Source organism: Schistocerca cancellata, chromosome 2 (genome assembly GCF_023864275.1).
Source record: "Schistocerca cancellata isolate TAMUIC-IGC-003103 chromosome 2, iqSchCanc2.1, whole genome shotgun sequence".
Lineage (NCBI taxonomy): Eukaryota > Metazoa > Arthropoda > Insecta > Orthoptera > Acrididae > Schistocerca > Schistocerca cancellata.
Window position 1 is genome coordinate 1,082,112,413 of NC_064627.1, and position 27,057 is coordinate 1,082,139,469.

The following is a 27,057-nucleotide window of genomic DNA, read 5'->3' on the forward strand; positions in this document are numbered from 1 at the left end:
TTATTAAAAACGCACCTGTTTACGGGGAAATTGTGACTACCAGTGAAGAAGAAAACATACGTAGGCAGTATTGCTCGAAACACAATCAACGTGACACATCGACGGTACACAACACTGTTGAATTCATTTGTTGGCTGTGTATGTTTAATCAATATTGGGTCGTTCGGTATGAAGGCAGATGGAAGTCTGCATGATGGAAGGCAGTCACTTACCGTCAAATCCTTTTTGGCAGACGCATTTCTTGCACTCAGAGTAAGTTCCATCTATTCTCTGATCTTCCCGGAATGTCTTCCCCTTGTATGAACACTCGGCCGGAGGAATGTCGGTATCATTCACTGTAAAAGTTATATTATTTTAACAGACAGATACAGGAATATTCCTCGGTAGAGTATAAGGCTATTCTAAATTATCACATTTCCTGGTTACATACGTACACTGTTGCGAAACTCCTGAATGCTTTCGTTTTACACAGCGACACTACAGCGGCAAGCGGACACAATGTTACTCTGTTGAGTTCATTATCAGGTGAACGTGAATCTCTTCCGTGTAACCTCATGTAAACACCTTGATGACCAGTCTCTTGGTAGCTCTGTCTTGGGCATTGTGGTTTGCGTGCTGCAAGCCGGTCATACTATAGTATATATTGAATTTTAAAATGGTTTCAAAAACTAGTTGGAGGGTGTTTATCGCAGTAGATTCTACCAACAACGTAAATGACACATTTGCCACACTTCTGGTCTGCTGAAGACCGTGAGAGGTCTCCAGATTTGATCAGTGCAGTATGAAACAGTGGTATACAGCAGATACCTCACTAATCGCTTGAACCATATAGGCATAAACGGTATTAATAGCGTGGAAAGAAAAACCCATGAAGCAAAACTTTTTCTCATTTCCTTCCTTGAAACCAAGTAATTCTATGGCACGTTTATGTCATTTATCAACAAGAAATTTTCCCTTATGCCGACAGATATCCACCCTGTCTTCAAGTTTAAGGAGACAGCATAAAAATATAGATTACAATTTTGCTCTTTTATTGTGACAATATGCATCATTGTATATGGTGCATTTTTCGTATCTACAACAGTATTTTTGCTGTTATCGGTATATATCCCACTCTGCTTCCAGTTATTAACATGGACGGAATTATATTTCTTATCTTTATCTTCATCAGGTTATACCCAGTTCACGAAAATTTGTTTCATGTGATTCAGATTTCTGCACAAAAAGTTTTTTGTTTCTCATTTTTACAGTTCCGTCTGTGTAATAATCGGTACATTGCTGCTAAGACAGATTGAATAACATCTGACACCTATCTCAGCTACTGCTTCCCTTTCATGTCAGTCGACTCATTCTTAACTCTGTACAAGCTGTAGACATCATTCCGCTTCCCTTATTTTTTCCTGCCAGCTTGAGATTTTCAAAGAATGTATTCAGGTCAACATTGTCAAAATGTTTCCATCAAACCTAGGTTAGCCTTACTTTAACCTATCCTCTTGGATAGGTAATTCTTTGCGGTTCCTGTATTTCTGCAGAACTCAAACTGATCATCTAACAGTTTTTCCATTGATGTCGGTATTTTGCAACCAAGACCTACTAAACCGTTAGTCCTGTAATATCCATAACGGCCAGCACCTGCTTCCATTGGAATCGGAATTATTACATCCTCCTAGAAGCCTCATGGTATTTCACCTTCTCATGTTGCTTACACTCCAGATGGAATACTTTTGCCGTGGCTGACTCTCCCAAGGAACTGAATAGTTCTGAGGGAATGTCGTCTAGTCCAGGGGCCTTGTTTCAAATCGGATCTTTCAGTTGTTTATCAAGTTCTTCTTACTTTCATCTAATTAATCTTCTCATATTGTTAAACTGTCTTGAAGTTAATTGTTCTATTATAGCCCTTGTATGTGTTTCTTATATCTTCGAAGTTCCCCTTCTTTTTTAGTACACGCTTGCCATACGAGCCCTTGATATCCATGCAGCAGCTTCTTTTACGTCCAAAGTACTCTTTAATTTTCGTATAGGCGTTGTCTGTCTTGCTCCTAGGTATACATGCTTCTATAAAGTTGCTTTTGTCCATAGGTCATTGCTGCTTAGCGATTTTGCACTTCCTCAAACTCATGTTTTTGACATCTGTACTACCTTTTGTCAGCTTCTCATTTTCTCCTTTTGTCACTTAAACTGATTATCCCATGATTTATTCCAAGACTTCTACTGGCCCATGTCCTTCAGCTCAATTCATCTTCTGATACTTTCACTATTTCTCAAAGCTACTCATTCTAGTTGTGCTGTGTCCTTTTCCTCTACTGCAATTAATCATGGCCTAATGCTCCCTGTGAAACTCTCAAAAAGATCTCCACATTTTAAGTGATCCTGCTCTCATAGCTACTCATTCTAGTTGTGCTGTGTCCTTTTCCTCTATTGCAATTAATCATGGCCTAATGCTCCCTGTGAAACTCTCAAAAAGATTTCCACATTTTAAGTGATCCTGCTCTCATCTCCATAATTTCCAGCCGTTCTCAAATTTCTTTGATCTTCATTCCTTAACCAATAAATTATAGTCAGAGTACACATCTCCCAATGGCCGTCTTACCATTATATAATTAACATCATTACATAATCAATATACCCTAAATAACTAAAAGTGTGAGGTCATCCACATGAGTGCTAAAAGGAATTAGTTAAACGTCGGTCACACGATAAATCAGTCTAATCTAAAAGCCGTAAATTCAGCTAAATACCTAGGTATTACAGTTACGAACAACTTAAATTGGAAGGACACATAGAAAATGTTGTGGGGAAGGCTAACCAAAGCCTGCGTTTTATTGGCAGGACTCTTGGAAAATGTAACAGATCTACTAAGAAGACTGCCTACGCTACGCTTGTCCGTCCTGTTTTAGAATACTGCTACGCGGTGTGGGATCGTTACCAGATAGGATTGACGGAGTTCAAAGAAGGGCAGCACGTTTTGTATTATCACGAAATATGGGAGAGAGTGCCACAGAAATGATACAGGATTTGGCCTGGACATCATTAAAAGAAAGGCGTTTTTCGTTGCGACAGAATCTTCTCACGAAATTCCAATCTCCAAATTTCTCCTTCGAATGCTAAAATATTTTGTTGACACCGACCTACATAGGGAAAAACGATTACCGTGATAAAATAAGGGAAATCAGAGCTCGTACGGAAAGATATAGGTGTTGGTTCTTTCGGCGCGCTACACGAGATTGGAATAATAGAGAATTGTGAAGGTGGTTCGATGAAACTTCTGCCAGGCACTTAATGTGATTTGCAGAGTATCGTTGTAGATGTAGATGAACATGAAAGTTTTCACTGTCTGCAGATTTCTGCAAGTACATTTACGACTTGTGAAATTGTTATTTTTTACACAGCAACTGCAGTATTAAAAGACCAGTCGACAAAAACGTTTGCAATGTACGTTCTCCCGTCAACCCCTGTCCTTGGACATTGTACCACAAGTAGATAGGAGAGGAGTTTCCTAAAACCTTTCCTAGAAGACAAATGTAAAGTAGAGACTGACAGCGCCTGTGACTCGTGTAGGAATTCCTAGCATTATTTCTTTTATGGCCCCTACATACTTGTTCTGCAGGATATTTAGTACAGACAGCAATAAATGTTAACTTGTAGAACAATTTAATAAATCCACATTGGATGTAATGAATATAATGAATTTATTTAATTTTAGTCACTCACCACATCGTACTCCAGTGGGGCAACACGCATCTAGGCCATCTGTCATGTAGCATTCTGCTTCCCGACCCGAAGGAACGCCAACTATTCCACAGTCAGTTCCTGGACAAAGGAAAGTTGCTTCCATCCTGTAAGGAAAGTTAAGTTTCGTTTTTGACATTTGCGAGATTCATTAGCCTTTAGCGTGTTACAGGATGAAATTTTTAAAAAAGGTGGGTTTTGTATTTATTGATATCCATCAACTTTATAGATACAGTCTGTTGTTAGAAATTAGAAAAAGTACTCAGAAACCAACACTACGCAAGGTTTAAGACGACCACTAACAGGTTTGTGTAATGAACCAATGTGATATAGGGAATGTGAACATTTTGTCATTTCTTAGTAATTTATATTTAGTTCATTATACTGTTGCTTCTTTCAGGCTCCATGCTGGTTAGTGGGTTTGAATAGACCCGAAGGAACGCCAACTATTCCACAGTCAGTTCCTGGACAAAGGAAAGTTGCTTCCATCCTGTAAGGAAAGTTAAGTTTCGTTTTTGACATTTGCGAGATTCATTAGCCTTTAGCGTGTTACAGGATGAAATTTTTAAAAAAAGTGGGTTTTGTATTTATTGATATCCATCAACTTTATAGATACAGTCTGTTGTTAGAAATTAGAAAAAGTACTCAGAAACCAACACTACGCAAGGTTTAAGACGACCACTAACAGGTTTGTGTAATGAACCAATGTGATATAGGGAATGTGAACATTTTGTCATTTCTTAGTAATTTATATTTAGTTCATTATACTGTTGCTTCTTTCAGGCTCCATGCTGGTTAGTGGGTTTGAATAGACACATAACAGCAGATTTACTATAGAGCTGTGCGTGTGCTTATATCGACACTGGCCACTCGTAGAACTTCTCTGCAATTCGTTTCTCAGCGACGGCTTCTCTGGTGTTCCAAGAGGATAGCCTTGTGGTTCTTGGATGAGATTTACCAACACGGCCGATTCTCTGCGACGCCTCTCGCTCTTTCTGGCTGTTCAGGATGCTGACAGGGGTCGCTCGCTGAAAGCGGAGGTCTGGTCGGCGTATTGCGGTTGGAAGTCGTTTACCACGAAGAGCGTGCCTGCGCCATTTTGAAGAACCACTGCTTTCATTTGCCTTCAAGATCGCGGGCTGGACGTTTTGAGATGGTATAGTTTCCATTTCAGCGACCTTGGTTGATGTGGTCTTGCCCGTATTTCTTATTTAATCAACGAATGGTATAGAAATAAGTGGTGACCACCTTGTCTTTCGTGCGATTAAATGTTACACACGATTCGAAAAAACTTCTATTCCTGTGCTAAGCTCATGTCACTGAAACCTGTTTTGGCTTCTCGCCTATAGCGTTGTTTAGTTTTCGCCAGCAGCTTTTCTTTTGGCCTTTTTTCTTAATGTGTATTAGTATGCCTGCTAATAGCAACACGCCCGAGCTGATGTTAAGGGAGCTGCGAAAAGGCCAGTATTTTACCCAGTTATAGTTCCGTTATTACCTGATTAAGTGCAAATACTGATTCTCTAAAATTCTACATGTGTTTCCTACAGTATCCTCATGTATTGAAACTGTTATAAAACGTTTGTATCTGCAATTGACTGTTAACTTTAGACCATTCATTCGTCAAACATACACAGTTTCCCGTGCTTCAAGTCAACTATGGCAAGGTCAAAGAGCCGAGTTCAGTTTCTAAATTATTTCTGTTATGTGGTTTGAATGTATTCGCTGTGTTTTTTTCAGAATGTGAGCCGAATCAAGCAACTGTGTGATGCGTGGGCTGAGCTAACCTCGGTATTCTTGTGTTGGCTGATGCGTTCTATTTTAGCTAACTTAGATCACTCTTAAACCTACGAATCAATCGCGTCCTTTTTGCTCTTTTGTGTGTTATTGTTCTAAAACACGTGAGCCTTGCTAAGACTCATTTTCTTACTCTATAAGGCTAGTTGAAGCAAACATTTTCGTATTCATACTTTTTCTTTCAATATTTGAAGTGTCATTCAAATGGTAGTTCTTCTAACGTCTGTTTTTCAAGCAAGACAATTAAATGTTAATAGCTCTCTGAGACCCTCTGGGACAAATTTTTAAATTTTCATCACAGTTAAGAATGTACCAAATACTGAATGGTGAATAAATAGCTGCACGTCAAATTAATGACTGGAATTTTCTACAACTTAAATGTTTACTACTGTTTATATCACTCAGTGCCTCTGAGACAAGATAAAGAGGTTAAAAGTTCGTGTTTTGTTCATGTTTTGTATACTCAGCACCTTGCCATTGTCAGACCTTTGTTCCCTCCCGCTGCAATGACAATCGGTCTTTTAGACTCCCATAACTTCATTTTCGATTCATTCAGTAATTGGTAAGATTGTTTTCTGCTTAGTCAGTTCTGCGTTTTTTACTGTAGAAAGTCATTCTTTGCTTCTGGCAAAGGAAGCAACGAAGATGACACGCAGGTAAAACCATCATTCCTAGAAGGTCTATACAAGGAAGATAAACTTGAAGGTTATGTCATAGAAAGGGAAGTGGACGTAGATGAAGATGAGGCGGGAGATACGATAATGCGAGGAGAATTTGACAGACTCTGAAACGTTGCCGTGGGAGTAGACGATATTCGGTCAGAACTACTGATAGCCATGGGAGAGTCAGCCACAACAAAACTGCACCATCTGGTGCGGAAGATCTATGGGACAGGTGAAATACTCTCAGACATCAAAAAGAATGTAATAATTCCAGTTACAAAGAGGGCAGTTGCTGACAGGTGTGAAACTTACCGAACTAACAGTTTAACAATTCGTGGTTGCAAAATACTAATACGCATTCCTTACAAAAAATGGTAGTAGCCCGACCTCAGGGAATATCAGTTTGGATTCCGGAGAAATGTAGGAATAAGCGAGGCAATACTGACCTAACGGCGTATCTTAGAAGGAAGTTTAAGGCAAGGAAAATATACATTTATAGCATTTGTAGACTTAGAGAAAGCTTTCTAACAACCTGCTAGGATAGCCGAGAGCGCTAACGCGCTACTTCCTGGACTCGGGCAGGCGCGCCGGCCCCGGATCAAATCCACCCCGCGAATTAACGACGACGGCCGGGGTGCCGGACCAGCTGGATGTGGTGTTTAGGCTGTTTTCCACATCCTACTAGGTGCGTACCGGGCTGGCCCCCCGCGTCCCGCCTCAGTTACACGACGCACAGACATTTGAAAGACGTGCACACTATTTCACGATTTACACTCGATGCAGACAGCTGGTATACACTGATTCCGTCCTGTGGGGTATGGGGTGACGGCAGGAAGGGCGTCCGGTCACCTCTTCAAATTAACATGCCAAATCCGGTTAACCATGGCCGACCCTTGCGTAATCGCAGGACAAGGTGCAAGCGATAGAAATAGAAAGCTTTGAACAATGTTGACTGGAATACTCTCTTTGAAATTGTGAGAGTATCAGGGGTGAAATACGGGGAGCGGAAGACTATTTACAACTTATATAAATTCCAGGTGGCTGTATGAGAGCCGAGGGACGTGAAAGGGAAGCAGTGGTTGAGAAGGAAGTGAGACAAGGTTGTAGCCGATCGCCAATGTTATTCTATAATGTACATTGAAAAACCAGTAAAGGTAACCAAAGCAAAATTTGGAAGAGGAATTAAGATTCAGGTAAGAGAAATAAAAACTTTTGAGTTTTGGCGATGACATTGTAATTCTGTCAGAGAAAGCAAAGAACTTGGAAGAGCAGTTGGACAGAATGGACAGGTCTTGAAAGGAGGATGTAAAATGAACATCAGCACAAGCAAAACATGGATAATGTAACGTAGTCGAATAATATCACGTGATGCTGAGTGAATTAGATTACGAAACGAGACATTTAAAGAAGTAGAAGAGTTTTGCTATTTGGGCAGCAAAATAACTGATGATACCCGAAGTGGAGAGGATAAAAATGCAGATTGGCAATGACAAGAAAAGCGTTTCTGAAGAAGAAAATTTTGTTACTATCGGATACAGATTTAAGTTCTATGAAGTCGTTTCTGAAAGTATTTGTCTGGAGTATAGTCATATATGGAAGTGAAACGTGGAGGATAAATAGTTTAGACCAAAAAGAGAATAAAAATTTCGAAATGTGGTGCTGCAGAAGACTATTGAAGATTATAAGAGTAGATCACGTAACTAATGAGAGATACTGAACAGAATTGCGAAGGCAAGAAATTTGTGCCACAACCTGATCAAAGGAAGGGATCCGTTGATAGGACACATTCTCAGACATCAAGGCATCACCAGTTTAGTATTGGAGGGAAGCAGATTCAGGAGGACGTCGGTTGCAGCAGTTACTTGGAGGTGAAGAGACTCGCACAGAATAGAGCAGCATGGAGAGCTGCACCAAACCAGTTCGGACTGAAGACCACAACGACATTATCAGGAAGCCACTGGAAATATATTCGTAATCGAATGCAAGGAGTGCCGATTGAAACTGTTAAAGTGCCTACTTACCATAGACATATACTTACCATAGACCAGAAGTACTGTCTTAAAATGTATCGATATCGTTTATAAATGCGATAGCCAGTTTTACGTACAACAATCTTTATAAAAAATGGATTTTTCAATTAATTGTTCATGCTGTTATGAAGGTCGGTTAATGTTGTTAATATAGCTACATTGCTTCTGTTAGAGCAAATTTTATTACATTCTGACATATTTATGTTCATTAAGTATAGGCAAAATCAGTGAGATAAATAGTCCATTGCGTTTGCGTGAAGCAAAGCTTTACTGAATGATGTGAAATTGACAAGCATTATGTAGTTCATTTGATAAAATTTCACTCGTAACACGTTTCGGACTTCGAAATTATATTTCTGATAAGCAAAACCGAAGTTTAGAGACGTAAAATTCTTTGAAGCATCTCCATTAAAGTATTCTGTTCCTCAGCCGTCTCATGCCTAACTAGGAGGACCACCTCTCAACCGCTCCAAATTTCTTCTTTGCAAAGCAACAGTAGCTTCCTGTGCTGGTGTAAAGTGTCGCCAGCATACCGGTCGGCAAAGATGAAGTGAGAAGATCCATTAGTAGGAGCTGTATCAAGCGCACCTATCACGAGAGCGGCCAGAGACACACCCACAAGCAACATGCCGCCAACGCCCTATCGACAGCAAGTATTTAGGCCGCCGCCGCTGTTCGGTGGGCCTCACTCAAGCATCCAGTTTGGTGTCTGTCAGTTTACTTGCAGAGCAGGTTCAGTTCGTCACAGGCTACGACAGTACATAGCGACCAGATTAGTGACCACAGTGAGACTATTTTACCTGAACCAGAATTGTACTTTACTATCTGCAAGAGGACTATCGCTGATGAGCTTGTACCACAAAACATGGACTCTACTCAGGTTAAGTAAATCTCCCAGTTCATGTAAATAAAGAACTGTAACAAATCAAGTGTACATTCTTGTTGTAGAAAGAGGATACCGGCCACTCAAAACAACATCCTCCCCCTCGCTTCCTTGCAGTACAAGACTCTACACATCCTACCTGTACGACTTTGCCCATCCGTAATGTTTCAGTTCTTTTACTCATTTTCTTGGGCCTCCATCCCATTAAACCTCCAATGTCCCTTCAGTTCTCCGGTCGTGCGGTAGCGTTCTCGCTTCCCACGCCCGGGTTCCCGGGTTCGATTCCCGGCGGGGTCAGGGATTTTCTCTGCCCCGTGAAGGCTGGGTGTTGTGTGCTGTCCTTAGGTTAGTTAGGTTTAAGTAGTTCTAAGTTCTAGGGGACTGATGACCATAGCTGTTAAGTCCCATAGTGCTCAGAGCCATTTGAACCATTTTTCAGTTCTCCTTCCTCGTCACAGAGCTCATAATTACTTGAAACCCCCCCACGTTTACCAATGCATCGCTTCACAAGTTTTCAAACTATAACTTCACATCACAGTAAGGCTGTTAACACCTCAGATCTCAAGTCAGCAGCCATTAATCGCCCCAGCGCTCAAATTCTATCTGTCCTGGGGTCCCTGCTAACTCATTTCCTTATCTCAACAACCTATAACCTTTCACAAAAGTGTTTGCTTTTGCAGCGCATAACGCTGTCTCCTACTCTGATCAGTTTTATATTCAAACTGTAGGTTGTCTGTCTGACGCCTTACAACCGTGGAAGGAAGCTATACTTCTAATCGTCAAACCATTAACTTGTCATTACCTTATCCTCCATAGATTTAACCAGGGTGCCTCCCACGCATATGAATAAGCACTAATTGCACTATGTCCAGCCCATACAAAGAGGGGTTATAGATTTAATCAAATAACTTAAAATGTAATTGTAGGTTACGAGTCCATTGGCTACAATCATCGATAGGCTGCTTGCATGTTGAGTTAACGTGTTGTAAATGTTTGTGCGACTGCCACGCCCTGCCCTACACTTTTCAACGTCAGTGGTGTGACTGCATTGTAGACGTTCGCTACAGCCCTATCTGTCCAGTCTGATGACCTATTCTCTCCAGCCACTACCGTCACCAAGGTCAGTTGTGACGTTCAGGTGTTAAGCTGTTGGAGACTTCGCTTGGGCATACTGACACACAGATCTTTGAATACGGAAAACTCAGCGGTTAATGTTGTTCTGATACTGTACTCGTTCTCTATGTGCATATCTTCGGGGTGCGTTAGGCCACCACTTTATTTTGATGGATGAAAATACATGACCACATCAAATTGCGAAGATGGAGGAGACTGGGAACGAGGTGATATTGGGCGAAGGTGATATTCGGTGACTGGATTGGCCAAATGAAATCCCATCGAGCACATGTGTGATGCATTAGGCAGACGTAATACAGCATGATGTCATGCACCAACGACCATCTAGCAGTCATCAACAGCGATGGTGAAGCAATGCAATGTGTAAGACAAGAACTCCTTACCAACATTGTGGCTGGCATTTGAGCACATTAGAGAGCATGCACTGTCGTGCGTGGTAATAACACACCCTATTGGGAACTATGTCAATCCTTTTGTAATGTCCATGTGACGGTCAAGAATCACAGTGACTTCACTGCAAGTATCGTCTTTGAATGAAACTCATTTCTGTTCGTGTCACTTTGCACTATTTTCAATTACGTTCTGTAGTATACTGTGGCAGTTGTTGCTACATGTGCTACCAGCAGAGAAACCGACAGTTTCGCAGGTATTTATATACAGCTGTGCATCCACGCCAGGACCACGCCAGGACCACGCCGCGTCTGGCCATGTGCTTAATTTTTATGAAGCCATATCTCCGGAAGTGTGCGTCGTACGATGATATAATTTCGTAGATCCATTCAGTGGTATATTTGGATACCGTCTACAAAATGTGTTGCGAATAGACTTCATGAGAACGAAGTAATAAATCTATACTCCATGCTCGATGCGACAGTCTTTCAACCATCTTAGGGTCTATGACGTCACACCTGCCGAATTATGTGCGGTATTATGACATAATTTTTTAGGTCCACTTAGCGGATATGTGCATATTGTCTGCGAAATTTATTGCAAATAGAGTTAGTGGCACAAAAGTAATAAATCTAAACGTCATGCAGGATGCGGCAGTTTTTCACGCATCTCATTGGTTTTGACGTCATATCTGCTGAACTGTGGTACACAGGTGGTTCGGGCTCCCCACAGCGATTGTTGCCCGACAGTAAGGCATATGTGGATCATGTTTGGTTTAAATCGGTCCAGTAGTTTAGGAGGAGATGTGGAACACCCACATCCACACATAAACACACAGACACACACACACACACACACACACACACACACACAAATATACATACATATATAAGTACATACATATAATATATTTGGATATTACTTGGAAATTATATAACAAGCCTATGTTACTTTTGCCCTTATGTTTTGCAAACTATTGTATTATTAAAGCTCTTTAAAGCTCTTTGTTATTCAGTTCAAATGGTTCAAATGGCTCTAAGCACTATGGGACTTAACATCTGAGGTCATCAGTCCCTTGACTCAGAACTACTTAAACCTAACTAACCTAAGGACATCACACACATTCATGCATGAGGCAGGATTCGAACCTGCGACCGTAGCAGCAGCGCGGTTCCGAACTGAAGCACCTAGAACCGCTTGCCCACAGCGGCCGGCTGTTATTCAGTGAAGTTGTTGTTCATACTCTACGACTTTTATACAAAGATTGCAATAGCACTCATCAGAATTCAAGGAGCTTTCCCGACTGAAATTAAATCCGATTAACGAGTCAATTTCGTCCCTCCAAATTAGCTACTCGCACATACCATGCCAATCACGTAATTTACTATCAAGTAAAATCAGCAGAAGATCAAAACCAATTCATTATATAACTGCATGGCGCTAAAAGTGGAAATTGTTTGTAACTAAGGAAAATCGTGAGATCATCCACATAGAATTAAAAGAGATCGGTTAAATTTTTGTTACAAGACAAGTCACGCAAATCTAAAGGCTGTCAGATCAACTACATACCTTGGAATTACGATTACGTTCAACTTAAATCAAAGTGATAACAGAGATAATGTTGCGGGGAAGGAGAACTAAAGACTGTGTTTTGTTGGCAAGAACACTTAGAAGACGCAACATGTCTGCTAAAGGAACCGCCTAGATTACGCTTATCCGTTCCCCCTAGAATACCGCTGTCCTGTATGGGATCCTTACCACATAGGATTGACGGAGGACATCGAAAAAGCCCAAAGAAAGGGCAGCTCGTTTTGTAATATCGTGAAATAGGGCTAAGCTACTCGCGGATGTAGTGAGCGAGTTGGCGACGCAGTCGTTTAAACCAGGGGTCTCCAAACTTTTTAGTCTGCAGGCCACATTGACTCCTCCACGAAGTCATAAGGGCCAAGATCTACCTAGTGCGATTAAAGCACCCTAGCACTCCATCATCACCGTAATGTAAGGCTAAAGGAAAGATGAAATCGCAAAAATCTAAGGTTGTGGGAATAGCTAGCACTGAAACGAACTGCGATTTTTATTTAATTGAATAATTTTGATTGGTGGACGTACCTGACCGAAATTCTGGCGTATTTTATTCTGGAGAATTTCACCGACAAAAAAGTATGTCACTGCACATTCTTCACGAAAGCGTCCTGCAAAGTTAACGAAATCTCAAAATCATTGTTAGCAACACTATTACTGCAAGACGTAACAGAGGTAGAGTATGTCAACGCATTGTTATTTCAAGCAATAAGTGTAGTTATGTAGTCTTGTAGCGAGTAGCAGAGCCAATGTCGTGGTGTATTGGTCGCGATAGGCCTCGAAACTCAGTTGTTGGCAGTATAGGTACCACCTCAAATATTTGGCGGGCCGGATACGGGGGATGTCCGGCCACTTAACGCGGGCCGGTTTCCCGGCCCTCGCGGGCCGGTTTCGGCCCGCGGGCCGTAGTTTGGAGACCCCTGGTTTAACAGATACCAACCTTCTCCTCTGACTGCTAAAATATCTTATTGCCGCCAACCTGCACAGAAATGCGAAACGCAATAGAACAAGGAAATCAGAAGTCGAACGGGAAGGTTTAGGTAATTACATTTCCCATGTGCTGTTAGAGTGGAATGGTAGATAAATAGTGTGAAGGTGGTTCGAAGAACCCTCTACCGGGCACTAAAGCGTGCTGCGCTAGTGTCAGTCAATCGTCCGCAGCTCGTGGTCGTGCGGTAGCGTTCTCGCTTCCCACGCACGGGATCCCGGGTTCGATTCCCGGCGAGGTGAGGGATTTTCTCTGCCTCGTGATGACTGGGTGTTGTGTGCTGTCCTTAGGTTAGTTAGGTTTAAGTAGTTCTAAGGGACTGATGACCATAGGTGTTAAGTTCCATAGTGCTCAGAGCCATTTGAACCATTTTTGCTAGTGTCAGTCCTAGTCGAAGGAAAGGGAAATTTTATCAAAACTCAATGAAGGTGAGGTTGGACGATGGAATATGGGGCAGCTGGCAAAGTGTGGTAACAGTCGATAGCCAGCAGGTCAGGCAATCTAAACATGAAACTCGCGGGCGCGGAGCTGCGACGGCGGTATTGCACGCACGATTTGTTTGTAGTGGTGCAACAACAAGGCAGGAAACCGCAGTGTTGCTTGAAGTTATTGCGATGTATGAGGCAGGGCACTGGGCCAGAGCCAGGAGGGCGATTTGTAAGTGGCTGACGTGTGGTAATTTATCCCTGCAATAGTTTCTGTGCCTCTCTGACACTACGTCAGAAGCGAGGGGAAAACCAATATAAATAGACAGGCAATTTTGGCTTGGGACACAGAGTGTGCCAGGTCAGTCAAGCGTCTGGATGGACCTGTGCTGGTGTAAGCTTATAGGGGCCAGTCTGCCAGCAATGCTAGAAATATTCTACATTAACTTGTACTTTGTTTCTATGTACTTGTTTGGGATATATCCCGCCTCCGGGGACACAACACTCTGGCGGGATGGAACAGCAGCCTGGAACTAGGAGATCACACTGTCTACCTGAAAGAGGGCAGTGACAGAGATCTGCAGCAGGTCCGGGAGGGGCTCGGTTCCACTCCAGTCTACGGGCCATGTTCGCTTATCACCTGGCATACCGGGGCCCGGGCGAGGCGTACCCTGTATCACTCTAAACTGCCCCTTAAGGCTCTTGAACTTGCTCGGCCTCCTGACGAAGTACGGCGCGGTGGGTTCCGGCTTCAGCCCGGCCATCTGGAGTCCCAGGTTCCACCACCAAACCCACAACAGTTTTGTCAGAGGTGGTGCCAGTTGCAACGCTGGTACCGGATTTTCACTCCCACATCTTATGTCGAGCAAGTACCATTGAGATGTGCCGGTGTAGAGGGTTAGTTGAGGTGTTTGGTGGCGTTCGTGACGGGTGGTCATGCACTTCTTTTTATGTCTTGTCGTTCTAGAGGTGTTGGTCCATACAAATATAGGTAGGAAAGCAGGACTGTTCACCTGCACACGAGCACGAGGTGGATGAGTGAGTGACGTTTGATTTATGGTTTATGTGTAATTATTTTGTTAATTAGGATGCACTTTTTAATGGTGTCTTTTGTAAGGCTGGAGGAGGCTGTAGATTTATCTGGATTCAGGGGAAATGGGAGAGATGATAACATAGCGCCTAAGAGATGTAATTTTTGTAACCTGTCAGGACACGGATTACCGTGTACAAAGTGAGTGCCAAAGAATTGTTTTATTTGTAAGAGATTTGGTCATTTGATGCGCAATTGTTCAGAATGTAGATGGGCGATGATTCACCGCAAGAACTAAGTTTAAGGAGTAGCAGAGTGAAATTAATGGCTACAGTGGAGTTATAAGCAAGAATGGTGGGAACAAGGCAAGCAGCGGAGGCTGCGTCAGTGACTACAGCGGAAGCTGTAGCCTCTCTAACAGAGCAAATTCGGGTATTGTCGGAGGCGAGGATAAGTGACAAAGAAAAATATGAAGAATTAGCAAGGAGATTTGAGACACTGCGAGAAGCGAAACAGGTCGTGGAGTGTCATAGACGGTTTGACCCAGCAATCGTGGCATTGATTAACCCCTTTCCGGTAAAGCAATTGATGATATGTCGGTATTCCTTAATAACATTATCACAATGGCTGAGGCCAATGGGTTGTCGGATGCTGTAATGTTGAGAGTGGTGAAGTTGCACTTGATAAGGGAAACCAAGTCGTCCATATTGTATCATGAAACGTTGAACAATGTGGGGATGTTTTCAGAGCTTGAGGGTGGGTTACGCCAGAGGTTCCAGAAACAGATTGTGTTGTGAAAAGTTAAGTGCATTAGTTAATGAGACAGCGGAGGTTTTCTCAGACAGGATTCGAGAACTGAATGCACAAACTTTCGAATTGTCACAGAATGGGGGAGACTATTTTATTTGTTCAGAGAATTCGATAGAGGCTGAGTGAATTGTCCGGAATTTTTGAGGATGTCGTACGATGTAGTTGTAACTTGTAGTGGAAAAGAGGTGGTACAGGCATGTTTCGTTCCTTTTCTTCGCAGGGCGAGTGATGATTTGCCCTAATCGAAGTTGGATTGTTCCTGGGGATTACGAATGGCTCAGATTGTGAGAAAGAGGAGTTATTGATACATTCCTACTTCCAGAAGGTAGGGAGGCATTGGTTATATTCGGTATTTACGCCGATATGGGTGTTGGTCACTTGTTATACCAATCAGAGAGCGGATAAAAGAAGGAGGTTGCAACTGCAGAAGGATGTAATAACTATAAATGCTACGATTTGTGAGATTGTGGGGGAGGATTTCCGTCTTCCAGCATCATGTACGGATGAAACAGCTTTAACTTTGTCACAGAGAATGTTGTTTTATCTGGAAGGGGTTCTAGAGATATTACCAGTGCAGAATCTGACATATTTGAACTCCACGTTACACCTAGAGTTTTTGGAAACGTTGCATTCCTTTACTAATGCACAAAAGGGATCTATCGCGGCTAAGAAAGTACTGGAACACGTTCGAACGTTACAATAGCATCGGAGCCACAGGATAATGACAGCCACAGCACTAGGCCAGAGCCAGGAGGGCGATTTGTAAGTGGCTGACTTGTGCGAATTTATCTGACATTACGTCAAAAGCGAGGGGAAAACCAGTATAAATAGACAGGTGATTTTAGCTTGGGACAGAGAAGTGTGCAAAGTCAGTCGAGCATTGTGACGGACCTGTGCTGCTCTTCACTTATAGAGGCCAGTCTGTCAGCAATGTTATGACTATTCTACATAAACGTGTACTTAGTTTCTATGTACTTGTTTGGGGTATATTCCGTCTCCGGGGACACAACACTGGGTCGGAACAGAATGGCAGCGTGGAACTTGGAGATCACTCAAAGAGGACAGTGACAGTGGTCTACAGTGGGTCTAGGAGGGGCTCGGTTCCACTCCAGTTTACGGGCCACGTTCGCTTCCCACCTGGCGTACCGGGACCCCGGTGAGGCGTACACTGAGGGAGGCGCAGCAGCGCTACCACAGCGCCAGTGGCGGCGGCGGGTGTTGCCATCCGGGAAGCACCACTAGCGGCAATTTGTGGCACCGCATCCAGGAGGGCGCGGGTTTGAGTCCGGTCCTACCCTGGGAGCAGCGGCGGCCCGAGGGCCACGGGTGACCATACATCCACCTTCGTCCCATAGTCGGACAGAGCAGGCCAAACGGGGTGAAGGGCGGTGAGGACCAGGGACTACAGCAGTCTCCGGAATCGCGGGCAGCTGCACAGCGCCAGACGCGACTCAGGCTGGCGGCGACTGGGCAGAGTGCGGCTGACTTCCAGCTGAGCGGCCTTCATGACAACAGCAGCAGCATCGGCATACCAGGAGTTGCTCAGCAGGCTGAACTCGTGCAGGTGGCACGCCGACACTACGCTGCATCCATCGAATACTGTGAATTAGCTGAATAAAGCAATGCTACCGATACCGCTGTATCACTGTGCACTGCCCCTTGACGCTCTTGAACTTGCTCGGCTTTCTGATGAAATACGGCGCAGTGGGTCCCGGCTTCAGCTCGGCCATCTGGAGTCCCAGGTTCGACCACCGAATCCGCAACAGTAATCATGTAGATGTACATCACTTTGCTGCTCTGCCACACGGGACTAAGACACGCATCCACCATGACAGTTTGGCATCTGCTACCAACAGATCACAATAACGCCATAGTCACAGGCAGTTGTCAGCGACAATCTACCACAGCAACGAGACAGTACATGAGATTATCTTACTTACCGACATTTGTATGGGTGATGTTTCTGTGAAGCACCATAAGTTTTGTTCATTTAACACACCTCTGTCTAAGTCAGCAGATATTGTCAGCATAAAAATCAAATAAGCCAATATGAAGTTTATGAGTAGCCAAGATTGATCACCATCTGATACAAGTTCTACTTTAGCCAAACCTGAAGGCGTTCTCTTCTACACGATGGTTTGCCAACCCTACTAATAAGTTTTTGGACTTCTGTGACACTAAGAGAAGTCCCTTTAGTAATGATTCTCCCATCAAAATTCAAGTGTCTTACGTCAATTGCTCTAATTGGAAACTTTTACATCCGGTGCAGCTTTCTGAACCCTACTATGATGACTTGCTGTACTCGGGTCATCTTAAAACTACGGTTGTCTCTGACTTCCGCGCACTGGCACGAATTCTGATTTCAGCACTTGATTAAAATCTAAATATCTAAATATCACCACTTGGTTCTCACCAGACGCTCTTTAATAAACGGCCACAGACATACTACTTCGTTTCCTACCTCTTTCTACTGTTTCTCATTTCTCATAATTCCAGAACCAAGTACAGTGAAAATGAGTGAGGTCAATGAGTGAACCTACCTCTGTCACGTGTATGTGTGTGAATTATATGTTGGTTTTGCATCTCAGTTTTTTAAATTCTACTTTCCAGTTCATCCCTAAAGTATTTGTACTAAACCGATGACAAACCATTACGTATAGGGTGTTTGACTAGTTGCAAAGGGTGAACGAAATAATACGGCAATGAAAATGAAGTGTTCGTTTGGATGGTATATTCACATGCACTTCCCCAGATCCAACGAATTATTTAAAGGGGGCAAGGACATCAAGCGGGCTGACTTGGACCAGGAGAGGCACCACAGGACGTTTTAATTTTGACTGTCTATACTTCTACAAATAAATTCATAAAACTTTACCAGCATGACCAGGAAGGATTCAAGATTCACAGTCATAGCAGTGGAAGGTCAAAAACATAATAAAATATTATTTCTTTTACATGTGAAATTTATTCATTTTTTCACTTACTATTGGCCGCATTTTTTGTTATAGGCACACTTTTTTCATAAGTAAGAGAGATTCTTCGATGAATTTTGCATAGCACACAAACCATACTTACAGATGTATTAAACTCCAGAATTTTCAAAATCTATTAAAAACTGTGGTAAAAATTGAGATAATTAACTACAAATTTTGAGTTTTTTATAAACATGAAATTTAAAATGTAACAACTCATTAATTTTTTTCATAAATCAAATAAGCTCTAGAGTTTTATGCACCTGTAAATATGGTTTGTATCCTGTGCAAAATTGATCGAAAAATCTCTCTTACTTATGAAGAAAAGTGTACCTATAGCAACAAATGCAGCCAATAGTAAGTGAAAAAATGATGAAATTTCATATGTAAAAATATAATATTTTATTATGTTTTTGAACTTCCACTGCTATGACTGTGAATCTTGAATCCTTCCTGGTCATGCTGGTATAGTTTTATGAATTAATTTGTAAAAGTATAGACAGTGTAAATTAAAATGTCCTGTGGTGCCTCTCCTGCTCCAAGTCAGCCCGTTTGACGTCCTTCCCCCCTTAATAACGGCGCTTGAGAAATAATACATTTACTCAGGGTACGCAAGTTTATTAAGGAACATACTCAGTCATATACTTTCCATTAGGCTTTATCAGGATAATAAGTAACTGACGACTGACAACGAGCTATAAAAGGGACCTAGTATCAGAAAAATTTCCAAATTAATTCAGCTTCGTGTTAATGAAACGTAATTATACCAACTTCACTTGAAGATATCTAATTTTACCGTTTAACTCTGGTTTCGACTGAACAAGTGAACAAGTGCGTAAGAATGCATTGACTCAGTTGTCTGTAACCATAATATCGCAGAAAAAATAGTACAAAGTAACAATGAAATAATGAAACAGGTCGATGAGGGTGTAAAACCGAAAATGCAGATAAAATATCTTCTGGACCATCCAAAATTTTTGCCGTTTAATATCCGTTGATAACTTAAACTATACTTTTGATTCTGAAAATGACTATCAGCTATCACATATTAATTCTCAATTAATTAAGCTGGGAAAGGGAAATAGGATTCGTGTTAATGGAACATACCTATACGAACTTCGCTTGACTACCTCATTTTACTGTTTACCTCCACTTTCCATCAGCTTCAACAGACCAAGTGTGAAAGAACGCCTGACTACATTATGTGCAACCAACATATTAGACACAAAATAGTACGAAGTAACAACGAAGTAATAAAACAAATGGATCAGGTGTTTGTGACTGTCTGGACAACAAATGAAATAATCGTGAGAGTAAACAAGGCCTGCAGCCTTTTGGTAAAATGGTGCGCAATGTAAAATACAAACCAGTATTTATATATATAATGGCCAATACACACTGATTTGATTTTTACCTTTCGCACAGAGAGAGAGAGAGAGAGAGAGAGAGAGAGAGAGAGATACGGATTTTCAAGGTGAAAACAATCGGAAACCTTAGGGTTGAACAGCGCGAAACGTAGAGCGGTAAACTGGGAAGTAGTAGGAAAGATGAAGAACATGTGAACGAATCCGGAGTACAAAATGTAATTATGACTGTAATTGCGACATGTAGCCACATGAAGATAAAAGAAGGAGGTCGAGATGACGAGCGAAGGCAGTAGTATTATTGTAGATAGACTGACAGTAAACGGTGAAGCTCAATTTCCGAAAATTGTAAATGCGTGTGCAGGTGTGGCTCCTGCACTGGCTGGTTCCCATATGAACTAGCAGCTAAGGGGGAAAATGTAGAAACACTGAAAGAAGTTGCAATATGGGCCGCAGATCTCCAGCTTTAACGATGTGTGACATCTAACAATTACATTCAATCAATTAATATTTTTCCACTTGTTCCTATAATATCTTTTAATATTGAAATCGACCAGATTCAAATCATAATTGTTGACTGCGTCAACACTGAGACATGTAACTGAATATTTGGGGGTGCGTTGCTACATGTTTTGAAGGTAACTTGCAACAGCGTCGTTTACTGCCTTCGATATTTTGAATCGAACTGATACGATTTAAGGTTTTAAAAACCAAAATTGAAACGTTTTCGCATAACATGATGCCTTTACATATCTATTAGTTAACTTGTTTTGGGAGGCTAAAATTACCGTGAAATGCCCGATTACAGTTTTTCAGGGCAAATAACAGGCTCACTTACCCGTTACTTTCATCTGGCACGATGCTGCACGTGCAACTCGGTATGCACTTCTCTCTCCGTTCATCCCCAATTTCTGTGCCAGGTTCGTAGGTTTTCCCTCTGTAGTAGCACTTTGTGTTGTCCGGCGACAGAAGAGAACCTGGCAAAACAACAAATTTCTGTCACTTTTACGTATGGTGTAGGACTAGGTAATAGTTGTCGAGTACAATTACATTTTTCAAATTGCAGCTTCTTCTGTCTTCGAGAGGTTGATGCTACTGTGGATGATTTGTTTACTACTTGGTGCAAATATTGACCCAAAGATCTAACTGTGTAACGTGTTCGCTTAACAGCTTAACGTGCACCAAAAATACGGGGATGCGTATTGTTTTGAATGGAAGAACCATGGCGTAGTTGAGCGATCTAACTGAACAGAATTTTCAGGGTTCCATATCTCAATCGGTAAAAACGGAACGGTTATAGGATCATTTTTCTCTCCGTCTGCCTGTTTGTGGGTTCTACTGTTCAGACCCCTTTTTCTCAGGTACGGCTAGAGGTATCAAGTTGAAATTTTTCACGTGTGAAAAAGTTAAGCTTCGAACTCAATGGAATCCAAAGAAACAAACATTTATGTCACATACTTTAACACTGGAAAACTCACTCAGAAAAACCTATGGGTACTTCTCGTTGATCTAGTATCATGAAATTTTCAGAAATCACGGTATCACGGTACAAGTAAAGGATCAAGATCAAAAATTAGATTACACGAAAAAGTAATATTTTTGTATTGGTTATCCGTCTGTCTGTCTGTCTGTCGTTCTGATAATTTCCCCTTTCCTCAGGAACAGGTAGACGTGTCGAGCTGAACTATATATCACATGCTCATCCTACGGTAATTGGCGGTGTAAAAAATGTATTCTTGTTAGCCAATGCAGTCAAAATACATGGCCATTTGTGTCATATATTTTGATGCTGGCAGATCTGGCAAGGAGCAAGGCTTTACAGTACAAGTAAAGGAATAAACCCAAAAATCGTTAACGTGTAATTATATTAGATGAAAAGAAATATTTTTCTCGTTTGTTATCCAACTGTCTGTCTGCCAGTCTGTTAAGTATCGATATCGATAACATGCGAACATCGTCGATATATATATATATATATATATATATATATATATATATATATACACTACTGGCCATTAAAATTGCTACACCACGAAGATGATGAGCTACAGACGCGAAATATAACCGATGGGAAGAAGTTGCTGTGGTACGCAAATGATTAGCTTTTCAGAGCATTCACACAAGGTTGGCGCCGGTGGCGACACCTACAACGCGTTGACATGAGCAAAGTTTCCAACCGATTTCTCGTACACAAACGGCAGTTGACGGCGTTGCCTGGTGAAACGGTGTTGTGATGCCTCGTGTAAGGAGGAGAAATGCATACCATCACGTTTCCGACTTCGATATAGGTCGGATTGTAGCCAATCGCGAATGCGTTTTATTGTATCGCGACACTGCTGCTCGCGTTGGTCAAGATGCAATGACTGTTAGCAGAATATGGAATCGGTGGGTTCAGGAGGGTAATACGGAATGCCGTGCTGGATCCCAACGGCCTCGTATCACTAGCAGTCGAGATGACAGGCATCTTATCCGCATGTCTGTAACGGATCGTGCAGCCACGTCTCGATCCCTGAGTCAATAGATGCGAACGTTTGCAAGACAACAACCATCTGCACGAACAGTTTGACGACGTTTGCAGCAGCATGGACTATCAGCTCTGAGACCATGGCTGCGGTTACTCTTGACGCTGCATCACAGACAGGAGCGCCTGCGATAGTGTACTCAACGACGAACCTGGGTGCACGAATGGCAAAACGTAATTTTTTCAGATGAATCCAGGTCCTGTTGGCAGCATCATGACGGTCGCATCCGTGTTTGGCGACATCGCGGTGAACGCACATTGGAAGCGTGTATTCGTCATCGCCATACTGGCGTATCACCCGGCATGATGGTATGGGGTGCCATTGGTTAAACGTCTCGGTCACCTCTTGTTCGCACTGACGGCACTTTGAACAGTGGACGTTATATTTCACGTATGTTACGACCTGTGACTCTACCCTTCATTCGATCCCTGCGAAACCCTACATTTCAGCAGGACAATGCACGTCCGCATGTTGCAGGTCCTGTACGGGTCTTTCTGGATACAGGAAGTGTTCGACTCCTACCCTGAGCAGCACATTCTCCGGATCTCTCGCCGATCGAAAACGTCTGGTCAATAGTGGCCGAGCAACTGGCTAGTCACAATACGCCAGTCACTACTCTTGATGAACTGTGGTATCGTGTTGAAGCTGCATGGGCAGCTGTAGCTGTACACGCCATTCAAGCTCTGTTTGACTTATTTCCCAGGCGTATCAAGGCCATTATTACGGCCAGAGGTGGTTGTTCTGGGTACTGATTTCTCAGGATCTATGCACTCAAATTGCGTGAAAATGTAATCACATGTCAGTTCTAGTATAATATATTTGTCCGATGAATATCCGTTTGTCATCTGTATTTCTTCTTGAGTAGCAATTTTAATGGCCAGTACTGTATATATTTTGTAGAAAACCCTTAGAGCACGAGTTCCACTCGCACCTGGCCCCTTTGTTTCTTCCCACATCCCGGCATCTCCGGCATATCTTCTCTCTTAAGTGTGTGTAGCTGTGTAGGTGACAGTGACGAGTGCGTGTAGAGTTTTATTGTGTACTTAATAACGACAATGAAGAGAGAAAGAAACGTTACGCTGCTGGCACACAGGCTGCGCCCCTAGAATACCTGCAAGATGTCTGCCAACCTCAAGCACCCTATGCGACAGATGGATCACCGTTAATACTGTCACACACAGTCACTCCAGGAGAGACTGCGGAGTGGTTTGCAGTTTCACGTAAGACGCAGATACAAAGTAGAGCGATCAAGAAGTTTACACCACGACCTCCCTTGCTGGCCAAAGCTCTGGCTGAAAGATTCTTCCATTGGAAGGGTTTCAACCGGTTTTCTCCACGGTACACTGTCCAAGCGTGTGTTAGCGACACCGCTTAAGTGAGCGTAGAATCGTTTTCTGTCGTTTTACCCATATTCGTATAGGCATAAACAGATTTCGCCCCAACTTCAGAACCATAATTGAGAATGTCACTAATAACGTTATATCTCAGTATCTATTATATAACTATGTGTTTTACGATAGCCAAGACTGTAACTATTTACTTCTATTGAGGAACGTAATTGAGAATTCACATAAACAAAATGTGGGTAAACTGATCTGCGTTATCTGTTGGAACAAAATGTCCCACAATCTTAAATAAAATAATTATGTGACTTTTCACCAGAAATCTATCGAGATAGTTGAAATTTCACTTTTTGAGCTCACACAATATTGCCTTAGTACGAATGGCAACGACTTTAGCTTTTAATGAAATTGCTTCAGGTTCGTGGTTTTAACTCTCTTCCGAAAATTATATGGAAGAGTATTTCTACTCTACACAGCGGTAGCGTTAGAAACTGCTACACATAGACAAAGATCCTGTCGTCGACTGTTACCTGCTTCTGCCCTCAACTGAATCACGTAATGAAGATTTTGTAGGTAATTCTTGGGAATGTAAGTCGTTGTGTTACTTTGATTGACATCTAACGATAGCGTGAATCAGTGTGCATATTGACGCCTTACTATCAGGATCTGTTGTGAACCTTTGTATAATTACTAACAATGTATAAAGTCCGTAAGAAGTGAAAATTATTTACACTCGTTATCATTTAAGAAGACTACAGTGACTAATTATTTTTACAGGAGATAACAGAAATTCATTTCACCTGTGGTAATTGATGATTACTATATAGAAATGAAAGTAATTTGATATTTATAATTTACGCAAAGTACGACAGCTCGGCCAGATATTATTTATAGTGCTGCACATTCCAAAGGTATGCTTCATCGTTACAACCTTTTTAGACGAAGTTAACATGTTTTCAACGACATCTTAGGGTATTTTTACTCAAGATAGAGTTTCTCGTCCTCATAATCAGCTAACTGCTCATCAGGAAACTTATTTGATTGACTTCAAAATTAAGTTGTGGCTTACACCTTGACAAACTGGAATCCGAACAAGATCAGGAAAAACTGAAAGGCAGTTTTTAGCTATGTGTGTGGCCGATTAACTGAACATTGCACTTGTGCTGTACCACTACGTCGGAACCAGCGTTGTATCTTCGCGCAATGAAGCTACCCTAATGAAGGTTAGAAAAAAGTTTGTTCTTCTTGTTAAGGATATCGCACACAACCCCAGACAATGCTTTGGGTACCTGAATTGAGAGTCGAAGCCTTCACTTTCAAGTGCGATACTCACTGCAGTCGAAGCGTGTAGCACAGCATTCGCTGGAGCCATCACTGCGTACGCAGCCCAGCTCCTCGTAGTACCGTATGGTCCGGAAGTTGGGACACTCCTCTACTCTACATCTCGTAGCCCTGGAATCTGCAACAGTAAAGATAATGTACATTAATTCGCATGAATGGCTGCTTTCCCCAGTAAACGCTCACGAGGAGTCAAAATAAAGGCTCCGTAGTAGTATATGATATAGAAAACAATAACGTAGATTAGAATGTGTAGACAGCGTGTTGCTCTTGAATCTCTTCCGAAGCTCTCTACAGTACGACCACTTACCTTTAAATACGCTTCAAAGTTTCAAGTTTCGTAAAACTGTGAAATTGGAAATGTCTATTCCCAGGTTTTTTCAGTTGAGAATTCAAAACACTCGCTGCCCAAGTATTTTAAGAACTGTTGAAGAGGTTTGCTGCTACGATCAGCACGGATTCAGAAAATATCGTTCTTGCGCAACACAAGCTCTTTATTCTCATGGAGTAATGAACGCTGTCAGAAGAGATCTCAGACAGGTTCCATGTTATATTTTCTGGCAGATCAAAAGTAAGTGTCGGACCGAGACTCGAATTCAGGACCTTTCCCTTTTGCGCGCAGGTGCTCTGTCAACTTACTATGACTTACCGCATTAGAAAATTGCAGGAAGATCTGCAGCGGATAGGCACTTGGTGCAGAGAGTGGCAGCATAGACAAATGTAATGTATTGTTAATCCATAGAAAGAAGGATCCTTTATTGTATGATTATATGATAGCAGAACAAATACTGGTAGCAGTTACTTCTGTAAAATATCTGGGAGTATGCGTACGGAACGATTTGAAGTGGAATGATCATATAAAATTAATTGTTGGTAAGGCGGGTGCCAGGTTGAGATTCATTGGGAGAGTCCTTAGAAAATTTAGTCCATCAACAAAGGTGATGACTTACAAAACACTCGTTCGACCTGTACTTGAGTATTGCTCATCAGTGTGGGATCCGTACCAGGTCGGGTTGACAGAGAAGATCCAAAGAAGAGTGGCGCGTTTCGTCACAGGGCGGCTATTTGGTAACCGTGATAGCGTTACGGAGATGTTTAGCAAACTCGAGTGGCAGACTCTGCAAGAGAAGCGCTCTGCATCGTCGTATAGCTTGCTGTCCAGGTTAAATGAAATGGGCAGCGGAATGATCACAGATTTTGATTCCAAAATTGTCAAAATATAGAACAAAGGAATACAGTACAAGACGAATGGGTAGCTGTATGAATGACATAGTGAAGGCTGCAGAGGATCAAATAGGTAGAAAGAGGTCTTTGGAGAAAAGAAAAGCTTCTGTATGAATATCAACAGCTCAGATGGAAAACTAGTACTAAGCAAAGAACGGAAAGCTGAAAGGTGGAATGAGTTTATAGAGAAACTTTACAAACAAGATGATCTTGAAGGCAGTATTATGGAAAGAAATTCCTTACAAAAGAATGGAAAAACTGGTATAAGGTGGGCTCCGGGAAGATCAGTTTGGATGCCGGAGAAATTTAGTAACACTTGAGGCAATTCTGACCCTTAGACTTCTCTTATAAAATAGGTTAAAGGAAGGTAAACCTACATTCACAGAGGTAGAGAAAGCTTGTAACAATGTTTCGAGAGGGTGCGTTTCTGGATGAGGTATCGAAGATATTGCTTCCCCCTACTTATGCGTCCCGAGTAGACCACGAATGTAAAATTAGAGAGATTCGAGCGCGCTCGGAGGCTTTCCGGCAGTCGTTCTTCCCTCGGACTACACGTGACTGGAACAGGAAAGTGGGGTAATGACAGTGGCACGTAAAGTGCCCTCCGCCACACATCGTTGGGTGGCTTGCGGAGTATAAATGTGGATGCAGATGTAGACCACCCAACCACGACTGTGTACTGGTGCTCATAGCCCTGCTTCAGCCAGTACCTGTTCTCCTGCCCTGCAGGCTTCACAGAAGTTCTCCGGAGAAACTTGCGGAAGTAGCAAACCTGGAAGAAAGGACATTGCGGAGACAATGCTCAGCCACAGACTGGGCCATGTATCCAGAATGAAAT

General features: G+C 42.3%; 1 protein-coding gene across 1 annotated transcript in view; it reads right to left on the minus strand.

Annotated features, from left to right (window-relative positions):
* The window catches only part of LOC126149760 (uncharacterized), a 53,596-nt gene that overhangs the window by 22,435 nt on the left and 4,104 nt on the right, over positions 1-27,057 (minus strand). Inside the window, exons 2-5 of the mRNA XM_049915832.1 lie at positions 24,991-25,116; positions 20,631-20,769; positions 3,712-3,836; positions 213-335 (exon numbers count right to left, since the gene is read on the minus strand). Coding sequence (XP_049771789.1) covers positions 213-335; positions 3,712-3,836; positions 20,631-20,769; positions 24,991-25,116 — 513 coding nt within the window. The remainder of the gene's footprint in view (positions 1-212; positions 336-3,711; positions 3,837-20,630; positions 20,770-24,990; positions 25,117-27,057) is intronic.